Source organism: Emys orbicularis, chromosome 5, assembly GCF_028017835.1.
Source record: "Emys orbicularis isolate rEmyOrb1 chromosome 5, rEmyOrb1.hap1, whole genome shotgun sequence".
In the NCBI taxonomy this organism is placed as follows: domain Eukaryota; kingdom Metazoa; phylum Chordata; order Testudines; family Emydidae; genus Emys; species Emys orbicularis.
Window position 1 is genome coordinate 146,281,198 of NC_088687.1, and position 15,524 is coordinate 146,296,721.

Below are 15,524 nucleotides of genomic sequence, written 5' to 3' on the forward strand. Positions count from 1 at the left end.
CATCCCCGCACACAGTCCACCCCCGCTCCTCCCAGGCTCCGCCCCCACTCTGCCCCAGGTCCCGCTCGCCCCCCCCCCCATACACCCTTCCTCATCCCCCAGCCTGCCGCTGGCTTGCTGCGTCCCTCGTCAGTCCCCCACCCACCGCTCGCTCGCCCGCCTGCTGCTCGCCTCTTCACCCCCCCCACCCGCCACTCACCCCTACGGTGCCGACTTCCCCTCTGCCGGGTGGGTGCTCGCCCACCCCCTGCCTCTGCACCGCCCTCGCCCCGCCCCCATTCCACCCCCTTCGCCCAAGTCCCCGCCCCTGCCCTGCCTCTTCTCCATCTCCTCCCCGAGCGTGCCGCGTCCCCGCTCCTCCCCCCTCCCTCCTGGAAAGTGCTAAGCGCCGCCAAACAGCTGTTAGGCGGCGGGAAGCACTGGAGGGGGGGAGGAGTGGGAATGCGGCGCGCTGGGGTGAAGGGGGGAGAAAGAGGCAAGGAGGGAGGAGCTTGGCTGCAATTGGCTGCACAGGGTCAGCGTCTCACTCGCCTCCTTACCCAAATATCAGGACAAATCGTACATTGATCGGGACACGGGACAAAGGGTTAAATATCGGGACAGTACCGATTTTATCGGGACATCTGGTCACCCTAGTCAGTGTGGCGAACTCAGTAGCACTCAGCAGCACATGTGACCATGCAGTCCCCCCAGAATTGTAGAGCGCAGAATGTTTCTACGCTCCCCCATCATCTCCGTCCCTGAGGTTATCGCAGATTAGAAGGCAAAAAAACGCACTCGCGATGACATGTTTTCCGAGCTCATGCAATCCTCCCGCACTGATAGGGCACAGCTTAATGCATGGAGGCATTTGGTGGCAGAGGCCAGGAAACAATTAAGTGAGCACGAAGAGCAGAGGCAGGACGCGATGCTGAGGCTAATGGGGGAGCAAACGGACATGATAAAGTGTCTGTTGGGGCTGCAGGAAAGCCAACAAGAGCACAGACCTCTGCTGCATCCACTGTATAACCGCCTACCCTCCTCCCCATGTTCCATAGCCTCCTCACCCAGATGCCAAAAACGGGGCGGGGAAGGCTCCGGGCACACAGCCACTCCACTCCAGAGTGTGTGCATCAAGCAGGAACACACACAACTGTCACACCAAAGCCTGGCCAGTCATGAAACTGGTTTTCAAAGCCTCTCTGATGCGCAGCGCGCCTTGCTGTGCTCTTCTAATCGTCCTGGTGTCTGACTGAAATCGGATGCCAGGTGATTTGCCTCAACCTCCCACCTCACCATTGTGATTAATGTGCATAAGTCTTGTCAAGCATGAGGGCTGGCAGTGTCAGGCCTCAACCTTCCAGAAGTTGTAAAAAGCGAGCACAATAAAATCCTGCAAGCATAAGCAAAATCTAGCTAGGAAGCTTTATAGACTACGGTTAAGCAAAAAGGAAGCTCTGTAAAAGTAGATACGGACTTGTGGTTACTATGCACTGCAACCAGATACTTCTTTAGGCTGACTCGAACGTTTGAGTCTAGCAAATTGACCACAATTAGGACAACAGGCCGCATAAAGAAAAGATGAGCTGGGCACAGGTGCAGAGTTCATAAGATCAAAACAACCGCAACATACCACATTAAAACATTTGGCCACCTTAATTGGTTGACCTGTTTTGGAACACGGCCAACAGATAATGTATAAAGAGGTGCAAAGACGCAGTTGTGTGTGTGTGTGTGTCTTGTCCTCAGAGAGTTCTCTCTTTGATTGGGCTGATCCGCCCCCCCTGAACCGAAGGGACTTGCACTTCGCCGACTATCTGTACCTGGCCAGTACGGAAGACAGTCGACTGAAGGGTAACGTATTCTCGGAAAAAGGCAGGGTAAGGTTTTGGAGTAAAGAAGTCTGGTTGCGCTTGAGATGGTTAATCTTAAGTCTGTATTAATGCTATAGTTGAATTATAGTAGTAAATTGTTTAAAAATAGTAGTAAGTTGCTTAGAAATGGTCATAGGAAATAGTTAATCAATATATAACAACTATCTATATTCTTGTGCTTTGCTGAGAATGGGTACAGCGCCGGTGAAGCTAGTAGTTTGTAAACAATAATAGCTTTGCATGTCGCTGTGCTTGTCTTCAGTATAATTTGCCATTCAGTTCTATAATAAAAGTCAGTAGGAGTTTATAAGTTGTTAAATAAGGTTATAGGTAGTTAGTGGAATATAGTTAATCAATGTATCAATATTGCATATGAATTTGTGCTTACTGGGAACTGGTACAGTACATGCAAGGTTGACTAATTAATGAGTAATGATAGCTTTGTATGCACTTGTGCTTCTCTTCAGTATAACCTGCCATTTATATTAATCTTAATTCAGTGCTGGTCTTTAATTTTTCTCCTCTTATTCTGTCTGTGTTGCCTTTATAGTCATAAATCATTAAAAGCCTTCTTTGAGGAATAATTAGTTGTTACGTTTCTCTTTTGCGGACACTACTCAGCCTCATTACATCTGTGTTGGGTGATGGGAAGTGGCGATCACCCAGGGCCCCACTGGGGCCCTGATGCATGTCCCCCTCTTCCATCATCTCCACAGCCATAAATGTCTCCCCCTTACTCTCACAGATATTATGGAGCACACAGCAAGTAGCAATAACAATGGGAATGTTGGTATGGCGTCTGCACGGGTAACCCAGGAAAAAAGGCACGAAACAATTGTCTGCCATTGCTTTCATGGAGGGAGGGGCGACTGACGACATGTACCCAAAACCACCCGCAACAATGTTTTTGCCCCATCAGGCATTGGGAGCTTAATCCAGAATTCCAATGGGCAGCGGAGACTGTGGGAACTGTGGGATAGCTATCCACAGTGCACCACTCCGTAAGTTGATGCTAGCCACTGTAGTGAGGATGCACTCTGCAGACTTAATGCGCTTAGTGGGGATATACGCAATCGACTGTATAAAATCGATTTCTAAAAATCAACTTCTATAAAATCGACCTAATTTCGTCGGGTAGACATACCCTTAGTTAAGTTAAGTACCAATGTGGACACAAGAACCAATGGCTATAAACTGGCCATCAACAAGTTTAGGCTTGAAATTAGGCGAAGGTTTCTAACCATCAGAGGAGTGAAGTTCTGGAACAGCCTCCCAAAGGGAGCAGTGGGGACGAAAACATAACCGGCTTCAAGATTGAGCTTGATAAATTTATGGATGGGGTGATATGATGGGACTGCCTACAATGGCATGTAGCCGATCTGCGTCTGCCAGCAGCAAATATCTCCAACAGCCAGAGACAGGACACTAGATGGGGAGGGCTCTGTGTTACTATAGAAAATTCTTTCCCAAGTGTCTGCCTGGTGGGTCTTGCCCACATGCTCAGGGTCTAACTGATCGCCATATTTTGGGTTGGGAAGGAACAGGTTGTGCTGGTGGGGGAGTGGCACTACATGTGAAAGAAAGTGTAGAATCAAATGAAGTAAAAATCTTAAATGAACCAAACTGTACCATAGAGTCTCTATGGATAGTAATTCCATGCTCTAATAATAATAATATAGCAGTAGGGATATATTACCGACCACCTGACCAGGAAGGTGATCGTCACTGTGAAATGCTTAGAGAGACTATTAAAATAAAAAACTCAATAATAATGGGGGATTTCAACTGTCCCCATATTGACTGGGTACATGTTACCTCAGGATGGGATGCAGAGATAAAGTTTCTTGACATCTTAAACGACTCCTTCTTGGAGCAGCCAGTCCTGGAACCCACAAGAGGAGAGACAACTCTAGATTCAGTCCTAAGTGGAGAACAGGATCTGGTCCAAGAGGTGACTATAGCTGGACTGCTTGGTAATAGTGACCATAATATAATTATTGCAGAGAAACTAAATGAATTCTTTGCATCGGTCTTCACGGTTGAGGATGTGAGGGAGATTCCCACACCTGAGCCATTCTTTTTAGGTGACAAATCTGAGGAACTGTCCCAGATTGATGTATCATTAGAGGAGGTTTTGGAACAAACTGGTAAACTAAACAGTAATAAGTCACTAGGACCAGATGGTATCATCCAAGAGTTCTGAAGAAACTCAAATGTGAAATTGCAGAACTACTAACTGTAGTCTGTAACCTATCATTTAAATCAGCTTCTGTACCAAATGACTGGAGGACAGCTAATATGACACCAATTTTTAAAAAGGGCTCCAGAGGTGACCCCGGCAATTACAGGCTGGTAAGCCTGACTTCAGTACTGGCCAAACTGGTTGAAACTATAGGAAAGAACAAAATTGTCAGACACATAGATGAACATAATTTGTTGGGGAAGAGTCAACATGGTTTTTGTAAAGGGAAATCATGCCTCACCAATCTACTAGAATTCTTTGAGGGGGTCAACAAGCATGTGGACAGGGGGATCCAGTGGATATAGTATACTTAGATTTTCAGAAAGCCTTTGACAAGGTCCCTCACCAAAGGCTCTTAAGCAGAGTAAGCTGTCATGGGATAAGAGGGAAGGTCCTCTCATGGATTGGTAAGTGGTTAAAAGATAGGAAACAAAGGATAGGTATAAATGGTCAGTTTTCAGACAGGAGAGAGGTAAATAGTGGTGTCCCCCAGGGGTCTGTACTGGGACCAGTCCTATTCAACATATTCATAAATAATCTGGAAAAAGGGGTAAACAGTGAGGTGGCAAAATTTGCAGATGATAATTTACATATGGAGATATACCTATCTCCTAGAACTAGAAGGGACCCTAAAAGGTCATTGAGTCTAGCCCGCTGCCTTCACTAGCAGGACCAAGTACTGATTTTGCCCTGATCCCTAAGTGGCCCCCCTCAAGGATTAAACTCACAACCCTGGGTTTAGCAAGCCAATACTCAATCCACTGAGCTATCCCTCCCCCCAGTAAATATATGGAGATAAAAAACTACTCAAGATAGTTAAGTCCCAGGCAGACTGCAAAGAGCTACAAAAGGATCTTTTCAAACTGAGTGACTGGGCAACAAAATGGCAGATGAAATTCAATGTTGATCAATGCAAAGTAATGCACATTGGAAAACATAATCCCAACTATACATATAAAATGACGGGGTCTAAATTAGCTGTTGCCACTCAAGAAAGATCTTAGAGTCATTGTGAATAGTTCTCTGAAAACATCCACTCAATGTGCAGCGGCCTCAAAAAAGCAAACAGAATGTTGGGAATCATTAAGAAAGGGATAGATAATAAGACAGAAAATATCATATTGCCTCTACATAAATCCCTGGTACGCCCACATCTTGAATACTGCATGTAGATCTGGTCACCCCATCTCAAAAAAGATATATTGGAATTGGAAAAGGTTCAGAAAAGGACAACAAAAATGATTCTGTATGAGAAGAGATTAATAAGACTGGGACTTTTCAGGTTGGAAAAGAGACGACTAAGGGGGGATATGATAGAGGTCTATAAAATCATGACTGGTGTAGAGAAAGTAAATAAGGAAGTGTTATTTACTCTGTCTCATAACACAAGAACTAGGGGTCACCCAATGAAATTAATAGGCAGCAGGTTTAAAACAAACAAAAGGAAGCATTTCTTCACATAACGCACAGTCAACCTGTGGAACTCCTTGCCGGAGGATGTTGTGAAGGCCAAGACTATAATAGGGTTCAAAAAAGAACTAGATAAGTTCATGGAGGATAGGTCCATCAATGGCTGTTAGCCAGGATGGACAGGGATGGTGTCCCTAGCCTCTGTTTGCCAGAAGCTGGGAATGGGAGACTGGGGACGGATCACTTGATGATTTCTTGTTCTGTTCATTCCCTCTGGGGCATCTGGCATTGGCCACTGTCAGAAGACAGGATACTGGGCTAGATGGACCTTTGGTCTGACCCAGGCTGGCCATTCTAATGTTTTTAATTTCCCCCCGGGTCAGATTGGCAGAGACCCTGGGGTTTTTTCGCTTTCCTCTGCTGCAACATGGGGCACGCGTCACTTGAAGGTTTAAACTAGTGTTAATGGTGGATTCTCTGTAACTCGAAGTCTTTAACTCATGCTTTGAGGACGCCAGTGACTCAGCCAGAGGTCAGGGGTCTGTTACAGGAGTGGGTAGGTGAGGTTCTGTGGCCTGCGAGGTGCAGGAAGTCAGACTAGAATAGATGATCATGATGATTCCTTCTGGCCATAAAGTCTATGAGATCCGGTGGGAGCCGAGCTGCAGACACCCTCTAACAGAGCAAGTGACACCCCATCCCCTAGGGAGGAATGAACTATTCCAAACCCTTGTTTCCATTCCTTTGGGTTATGGGATTTGCTGTTGCAGAGAAGCCAGGCCTCCTGCGGCTCAGATTTCCCCAGAACTAGGGGAGTTGTTGCTCTTGACATTTTTAAGCAGCCACGGAATCTTTGTTTCTTGTGGACAGTAGGGCCAGGTTCATAGGAGGGATAAAAGCTGGATCTTCTAGTGAAACCGTTGCATTGCATGGTTTACAAGGGCAGTAACCAGCACAAAGTTTTTGTTTGGCTTTAAACTGAGACCCTAGGCTGACATGCACACAGGCAGGTGTCGTGGAAAGAATCACCCACGCAGTGATTTTAGTTCACAGACTCAGAGCCTGAGGCCTTTATTGCAATACATACCAAACGCGTTTGGGGTACAGTTCGAAAACGGACACCCCGAGCACCGCACACAGGCGGGTTTTTATTTCATTAAACTGCAAGCAAAGTACAAACAATACGTCATGAGTTAAGAAACTGGGGTTGGGGTCAGTCATGAGTTGAGGAACTAGGGTTGGGGTTAGTCATGAGTCGGTCATGAGTTAAGAAACTGGGGTTGGGGTCAGTCATGAGTTGAGGAACTGGGGTTGGGGTCAGCCCCCCGGCACCTTCCTCATTATTTTCCGAGAAGTGGGTGTTTATTTTGGTAGAGGGGCGCTTGGCACCAGTTTGGGTACATTTCTCGGCAAGGCACATGTTATTTTCTGGGGGTTTTCGGTGAAGGGTTAAGGGGGGTTACCATGGGACGCTTAAAGAAGAGCCATGATTGGTTAATTTTGCAGATAGCTGGAATTGGAAAATGTTGCAAATAGCTGTAGCAGCAAGGATGATTAACTCTTTGCAAAAACAATTTCTTAATTTAAGCGGATATTCTGTTTTTCGAGCGGTTTCATAAAGTTGCGGTTATTATGTTGCTAAAGCAGTTTCTTGCTGTAGCTTTTAGCATTGTTCTGTGTTTTTCTTTCCTCCCCCCCCCCCCCCCCCCTCTGGTCATTACCCTTGACCGAGTCTGGCAGAGAATCGTGTTGTTCAGTCTTGCTTAGGCTTTAGGCCTGCCCTACTCTGTGTAAAGGCCGTCAGCATAACAGATCTCTGTTGGAGGGTTTATTTCGGGGCCCACAGATTCAAAGCTCTGGCTATCGAAAAGAAGGCCCCCCTGTTCTATTTCCCCACACAGGGAAATCCAGGGACGAGGGCCGCAGAATGCACAAAGGTCCGGGCAGTGAACAGGGCACTGCACCCAGGCGTCATTGGAGACGTGGGGTTAGATTTCCTGTGGCTGGAAAGGACTCTCCATAATTAGAGACTATTAAAGTAAGAAAACTCTTCACTTTATCGTTTAGCAATTCTTCATCTTGTAGCCCATAGGACTATTTCACTAGCTGTTATATCCTACTAATCCAGCCAGTCGTATCAAATAATATGTTTCTCTTTCTGAATTAATCCATCTCATATATGATTCTTATATTTTATCAGTATTAATTCCTATGAAATTAGGAGGTGTTGAGGCATATGATATGTTTCCTAATCAGGGCCGGCTCTGGCTTTTTTGCCACCCAAAGCAAAAAACGCCCGGCCAGCCGGAGCAGCGGGGGGGGGGGGGGGGGGGGGGGAGAACAAACCGGCCGGCCGGAGCAGCAAAGGGGGGGGGAACAAACTTGCCCCCGCCTGGAGCGGCGGGCAGGGGGGACGACAAACTGGCCCGCCTGCCGGAGAGGCGAAGGAAAGAAAAAATAAAAACAAACAAAAAAATACCTGCGGGGCGGTGGGAGCGTGGGTGCAGGGGGACTCCCGGCCCTGCCGATCCCGGGCAGCGGAGTGCGCACCCCGGCTAGCGGGGTGGGGGGGGGAGAGAGAAGGGGGGCGGCCAGAGCTTCCTTAAGCGGGGCGCTTGCCACGCGGCCCCTCCCGCTGCGCCGCCTGCTGGGAGGGCTCCGCGCCGCTCCGTTCGGCAGGCAGGGAAGGACGCGGGCTGCCCTACCGGGCTTGATGCAGGGCGCTCCCCTCCTCCGCCCCCTACAGGGCGGCGGGAGCAGTAAACCAAAAAGAAAAAACCTGCAGGGGCGGCCAAAGCGGTGAAGCGCAAAACAAAACAAAACCAAAAAAAAAAAAAGGATTGGGCGGAATGCCGCCCTTTGAAATCTGCCGCCCCAAGCACGAGCTTGCTCGGCTGGTGCCTGGAGCCGGCCCTGTTCCTAATAATTATACATAGAATAAGTTTTGCTGAAACGCAAGAAGCCTATGGGCCTGTATCCAGTAAGATCAGCAAATAGCTAAAAGTATGATCAGTTAAGATTAAGGCAGCATAAAGAGTGGCAACCTTTGGCACAGATAGGAATGGTCCCTGAACTTTGGGGAACCAAAGGGAGGAACTATACACAACACTGAACAGTTTATCCGGTGTTAGTAACCGCAGGGCACACCACCAACCTGGAAGTCGCCAAGAGAGCCTAGGTTGGCAGTTTTTGGAGTGAGATAATCCTTATTAATATGTACAGAGCAAATGTCATAATCCACTAACCTATAGGAGAAGGGCCCCCATACATTTCTTAGGGTATGGAAATAAGATTTGGGTATAATAGGTTGGGCCTGAATTACATAGCATCAGGATCCTATAAAATACCATGTAAGGATATCATGGAGAGCTTTTTCTTTTCTTTGTTCTCCTATATTCTATAGACTATCTTTTTATCTACCTGTCATTCTATCTTCCATCAGCTCAACGTTCCTAACCATTGGGGAAGCCAGCACCATCGTGTTATCGGGCATGCCAGGAGTAAGTCTGGTCCTTCACCTCCTATTACCGGGTCCTCAAGGAAGGGTGTGAGTATGCAGGGCCGACGAGGGGGGGGGGGGGGGAAGCCAGTACAAATTACCAGGGCCCGGCGGTCCAGAAGGGGGCCCAGGGCCAGGTTTCCCTGGCTGTTTAGCCGGTCCGCCCTTGCTGGGGGGCCCGAAAATTTTTTTTCACCGGGGCCCGAACCCGCTCTCGGCGGCCCAGTATGTTAGGTTAAGGTACTTATAATAGGAATGTTACCACCAGGAGTTTTGGAATTCTTTTACTGTTTCACAGTTATAAGTTTAATTGCATTTATTATTCTTTTGTTAATCTCAATAAAGCTTTTATCAATTTGGTATTGTCCTCATGGTAAGTGTTTTTGCCAAGGACCCCGAGAGTCCTCTCCCAATATAAAAACAACAAGGAGTCTGGTGGCACCTTAAAGACTAACAGATTTATTTGGGCATAAGCTTTCGTGGGTAAAAACCTCACTTCTTCGGATGCATAGAGTGAAAGTTACAGATGCAGGCATTCTATACTGACACATGGAGAGCAGGGAGTTACTTCGCAGGTGGAGAACCAGGGTTGACAGGGCCAATTCAATCAGGGTGGATGTCGTCCACTCCCAATAATAGATGAGGAGGTGTCAATTCCAGGAGAGGAAAAGCTGCTTCTGTAATGAGCCAGCCACTCCCAGTCCCTATTCAAGCCCAGATTAATGGTGTTAAATTTGCAAAGGAATTTTAGTTCTGCTGTTTCTCTTTGAAGTCTGTTTCTGAAGTTTTTTTGTTCAATGATAGTGACTTTTAAATCTGTAATAGAATGACCAGAACTCTGAGTTCTCGGACCCTGTAGTCTGAATTGGACAAGAACCTATAAATCTTCTGGTCAGCTGCAATCAGTGGCGAGCCATAACAACTAACCCATAAAATTCAGGTCAACAATCTTTATAGTTCAATATCTTCATTCAGTGTCTCTGTTATCAGAACTCAGTTTTATTTGACTGGGGAAGTTATGGAGAACACGCTAACCCTTTAATGTCAACATTTCTTATCTCTTTCAAACATGGATTTTCAGGGGACTTTTACTTAAAGTTCTAGCATCACACTTGTAAATTAGTAAAAGAAATCTTGTTAGTAAGTTTACCTGTTGCATTTTGAGGGGTGTTTTATTTTAGGGCCTTGATAATTGTTCCCCAATAGTGGGCACCCCGGTCAAAACAGTATAATGTGTGTGTGTGTGTGTTGTCTCCAGCCAGCTTGTGCGCTTACTGTGAATCTACACTACCCCAGACCTAGCGTGTCCTATCTGGATTTATTTTTGGACGGCCTTGAATTCTTTCTGCTTCCCAGCTAACCAGCATTGGAAGCTCTGATAAGGCTTTCTCCACTCCATATATCTCACAAACAACAGGAGCAGGAGGAGGGAGGGCATTTATACCCCTTTCTGCAGAGCAGGGTGCTTTTGATTAAGTGATTTGGTTTGCTAAGGCAAACAGTCTGGTGGCATGGCACAGGGCTCATCTCTGGGTCAGCTGGGCTCATGGCTAATGGCCCCGGAGCTGTAGGCTCTGAAAGGGTTCCTTTATTTAACAAAGGACAAGAAATGCAGGGCTGGGCTGTGGAATGGGATATGGGGCCTTTCATAATTTCTAATGCCCCATTCTAATCTGGCTTTAAAACTGGCTGGCTCAGGGGCAGGGAGGGGATAGGGGGCCTTTCCTCTCTATGGGGCACAGACTCCAATCTGTCCTCAAGGCAGGGGGACAGGCTGGCTTAGGGTGGTAGGGAATGGAACACAGGGTCTTTCCCCTCTAGGGGATGCTGGCTCTGATCTGGCCCCAGGGTGGGGATCTGGCTGGTTATGGGGGGTGGGAATGGGACACAGGGTCTTTCCCCTCTAGGGGGCACCAGCTCTGATCTGGCCACAGGGCAGGGCACGGGCTGTCTCAGGGGGCAGAGAAAGGGGCCTCTCCCCTCTTGGGGGCATTAGCTCTGATCCTGCCCCATGATGGGCACTGGCTGGTTATGGGGTGGGAATGGGACACGGGGCCTTACCCCTCTGGGGGGTGTCAGCTCCCATCTGGCCCTGAGGCAGGGGACTGGCTGGTTGGGGGTGAAGGGCAGGGAATGGGACATGGCCTTTCTGGGGGGTGTCGGTTCTGATCCAGCCCCAGGGTGGGGACTGGCTGGTTATGGGGGGTGGGGAATGGGACAAGATGGGGCCTTTCCCTTTTTCAGAGCACAGGTACCAGGCCGGGGAGAGGGACTGGCTGGCTCAGGGGTCGTGCCGCCTGTCTGCACCGTCCGCTGTCCCCCCTCTGCTGGAACCTGCTTCCAGCTGCTCTGGCCTAGCGCAGCCCCGGAGCCCCGCACGCGCTGGCCCAGGGGGGCTGAGAGCCATTGAACCAAACTGCAAACCCTGCATGGGATGGAAACCGCTTCCAGCCAGGGGGTGCGGCCGGCAGCCCCCCTAGATCCAGTCCCCATGCGCTGGCCCCCACTGCCCCCGCCTTCTCGCAGGGAGACGCAGCCGTGTGCCCCCCCCCCCCTTATGTCAGGCTCCTGCTCAGGCTTTCCAGCCCCCGAGGGGGGTCTCGCTCCAGCTGACCTGTGTGCCCCCCCCCAGCACCAGCAGCCCCCCCCTACTCCGCACTGCGGCTGGCCCGAGAGTCTTCTCCTCTGCAGCAGCAGCAGCCTGTGGCCCCCCCGGGTCGTGCGGGGCGGGGCGGGGCAGTGGAGTATGAAGGCGGGAGGGAGCCGAGCCCGGCCAGACGCAGGTAGCCGAGCAGGACGCGGGACGGCCGGGCTGGGTGCCCAGCCATGCGCCCCGCGAGCAGGCGGGCTCGGCGCTGGGGAGCAGGTACGGGGACCGGAACACGGCCACGACCCCCCGCCTGGTGTGGACGCGGGGTAACGGGGCTCGCGCCCCGGGGGCTGCAGCGGGGTCGCGCCGGGCGACGGGACCGGGCTCCCGGTAACAGGGGCTGTCACTCGCCGCCTGCGCTTCCCTCCAGCCCGGGGAGATCCCCTGCGCTCGGGGCTGGGCTGCGGACCTGCAGGGGGGCTGTTTGGGGCTGGGGTTGAGCCGCCCGGCTGGGTAAATGGGCCCGGGTAGCTGCAGGCGGAGGCAGCCAGGAGGGGGGCGTCTCCCCGGCTGCGAGGCCAGACTCGCTCGCCGCCGTGTCGCGCTGCTAAGTGGGTGCTAAATACCCCCCCGCTGGGTGAGCTCTTTGCATTCAATTCCCCCCCACCCCCGAGTCCTGGGCGCCCCCGGCAGGTTTACCCAGCGCTGCTTTTCAAAGGGCTTTGTCTTGTTAAACGTCCAGGTATTTCCTGGGCTCTGCGCTCCCGGGGGGAGCTGGAAGAGGCGCTGCCCCCCTCTGCTTGGAGCCCATGGCTCGGGTTAAAGGGGCACCGCTGGAATTAGCCAGTTCCCCCTCCCCTAAAAGATTCTCTCCCCCCTGAGCGTCCCCTTCCTCTCCCACCCGCACCTGCAATTTTGGGTGACAACCCTTCACCCTCCTTTTGTTGCTGTGGGACAGACCCACACAAACCGAGCACAAAGCACATGAAAAAACTCGGTCAGAGGGGGGAAAACTCACCTGTTTTCCTCTCCCCTCTAGTGATCTCCGGCCCTGGCCATGGTAGGGCTCCCACAGGGGGGAACGCTGCTGCGGGCGCCAGTGGGAGTTATTTTGTGAACTTTGAGCTGAGACCTCGTTGCTGGTGTCCTTTGTAACAGCAGCAGGCAGAAAGGTTTCAGGTAGAGATGGGATTTGGTTTTCTGATTGATGTCCCTTTAATCCCTGAATAACCCCATGTGATTGGTCACCTAATGGAGACCAAACACTGATTTCCTGTGGGCTGCTGGTTTGGTCTGTAAATACTAGCAGAAGGCCCGAGCTCTGGCCCTGCACCAATGCAGTTTGCCCTGGAACTTGGACACATTGGAGGTAATTGCTTCACTTTCCTCTACACTTCCAGATATCTTCACAGTTGATCACAATAGTGACTCTTGGGTGGGCACTTCCTGGCTGTTAGTGACTGGCTGGATAGTGCTAGCTGCAGGCCTGGGGGAGGTGGGGGGGTGCTCTCCTCTGCTTTGGTGCCAGTTCAGAGAAGGGTTTAAAAACTTAACAAACCAAACCCTCTTCCATCTTGGATGAGCCCAAATGACCCTTGCCTGGAGGCAGGGAGACCTAAAGGTAACTGTTGTGTCCCACTTGTGGCTTTTAAGCTAATGGAAAAACTTGCTCTTGGTTTAGCCCTGTCTACACTCGGGATATTTTCCTGAAAGCTGTGGCTGGTGGTGGAGAGTTTGAGAGGGCTTCTGTCTCGTTTCATGCAACCCAGTGCAAACCTGTTAGTATTGCAGGTCACATCTCAGTCCCGCAATGGACAAGTTCATGGACATGTCTTTGGATAGACTCCGGCATTTCACAGTAAGCTGGAGCTATGCAGCCAAATAAAGAGGAAGAGAAGATGCCGTCTCTATAGGATGGTGTAGCCTTCTTTATAAGGTTGATTCATGCTGTAATGCAAGGAGAGATCCCACGTTCCCAAGACATGTGGGCGACAGGGGCTGGATCACTGGATGATTCCCTGTTCTGTTCATTCCCTCTGGGGCATCTGGCATTGGCCACTGTCGGCAGACAGGACACTGGGCTAGATGGACCTTTGGTCTGACCCAGTCTGGCCGTTCTTATGTTCTATAAGGTAGTTTGCTGAGCATAACTAATTAGGATTTAGGATTAGTTTGGCATGAGGAACTGATGGGCAGGTGACAGGAAGCCATGAATTAAGGGCAGTTATAAGGTTATTGACAGTTGAAGATGAGTCTAAGGAATATGTATAACCTAAACTTACAGGTGTCAGCAGTGGGGATGTTACAGAAATACCATGGCAACTAATTGACAAAAGCTAATGAGGTAAATAGGTAACTAATTAACAGTATGGTGACCCCCCCAGAGATATGGGTGTGGAAGCTTAGATAAGAAAAAGGGGCCAAGACACATGAATATGCATGAAATCAAGGGCCTGTCAGCATAACCCACTAGAAGGGATAAGCGATGACCTGCTGACAAGCGCCTAAGGACTGTCTGGGATGGGGAATGTGACAAGTAATGCAAGTGCTGGTCATGGGGCCTCACTTCTCTGTGCCCTGCTGGGAGGGGGTGGGCGTTTGCCTGGTTAAGAAAGGGCAGCGTGGTGTCCCTCTGGCCTCTCCTGTAGCTGAGCTGGTGGCTGACCCTACCCAGACCACTGCAGTATAGACCCCCACCTAGGGTGACCAGACAGCAAGTGTGAAAAATCAGGTCGGGGGTGGGGGGTAATAGATGCCTATATAAGACAAAGCCCCAAATATTGGGACTGTCCCTATAAAATCGGGACATCTGGTCCGTCCCCCCCTCCCCCCTCCCCCCCCCCCCCGCTTTGGGGTGGGCCAAGAGTAACTTAACCCCACACTTCGGGCTACAATGCAGTCTAGTTAGTATTGCTGCAGGAACCCGAACGCTTGTGTTTCCTCACTCAGACTTAGCTTTTCTCTCTCAGACATTGAAATGGGTCTGTCAAAAGTGCCCAGTTCGGGCCCTGTCTACCCCGAGGGGGAAAGGCGGTGATGGTGGTGGTGGGGAAGGCAGGTACAAGGGTAGCATCCCAAACTTCTACTAAACTAAACCTACAATGGAAAAAAACTAGGGGAGCGATCCGGCCCCAGTGAAGTCCAAGGGAGCTTTGCCCTGGGGCCGTTGTAGGCCAGTATTTCACCCCCGGGGTGTGCCCTGTGCTTTGTGTCTTGGTGATGGAGAGAGGCCGGAAAGCTGTGCACATTTTTTTGCCCCTGTTCTGTTTTCTGTACCTTGGCGCTTGTCTGTGCGCCAGTGGCTCTAACTCCCCGGCCCAGTGAAAGCAGCCCAGCCCCTAGCCCTGAGGCCGTCCTGCCAGGATAAAAGGGCTTTGACCAGCGTAGTTATTCCCTGATGGGATGGGGAACAAGCCACACTAGTGTAAGGAGCTTTCATCCCAGTACTGTTACACCAGTAACGGTACCCGTAGGTGAGCGTGTCCCTACCCAACGTAGCACAAGTGGCGTGGAAAGAGCAGGACTCGAGCCTACAGAGGGAGACTGGGGGGGGCGGGGGGTGTCTATGGGGACCAGAACGGGCAGGAGCTGCTGAAACAAGGGCTGTCTTCCTCTGCAGCGGGTGTTAGCCTGAATCCCACCCCCCTTTCCCCCAGTTGATGGGGGTTCACAGGTGGGTCGGTATCCTGTAACCCCTCGCCCGTAAAAACAGGGCAGGCTGCTCTAATGTTTAAAATCACGCCCAGGAACAAAGCAAGCCCTGCTGAGGGGGAGGCTGGCCTGGGCGGGTTGGGCCTGGGCGGCAGGGCAGTGCTTTCGCTGGCACAGCGATGTCTGCCAGGAATGCGGGGGGAGGTGGGAGAGAGAAACACCGGAGCTGTGCTGGCAAAGTTCTGGGGCCCGTGGGCAGCACAGTCAGGAGCTGGTTTG

At 50.6% G+C, this 15,524-nt stretch overlaps 1 protein-coding gene across 1 annotated transcript in view; it reads right to left on the minus strand.

The window, feature by feature from the left end:
- Window positions 1-8,983, minus strand: part of VPS16 (VPS16 core subunit of CORVET and HOPS complexes) — a 34,239-nt gene extending 25,256 nt beyond the window's left edge. The window contains exons 1-2 of the mRNA XM_065405770.1: window positions 8,963-8,983; window positions 7,924-7,984 (exon numbers count right to left, since the gene is read on the minus strand). Of these exons, the coding sequence (XP_065261842.1) occupies window positions 7,924-7,984; window positions 8,963-8,983 (82 nt within the window). The remainder of the gene's footprint in view (window positions 1-7,923; window positions 7,985-8,962) is intronic.
- Between the last annotated feature and the right edge of the window lie 6,541 nt (window positions 8,984-15,524).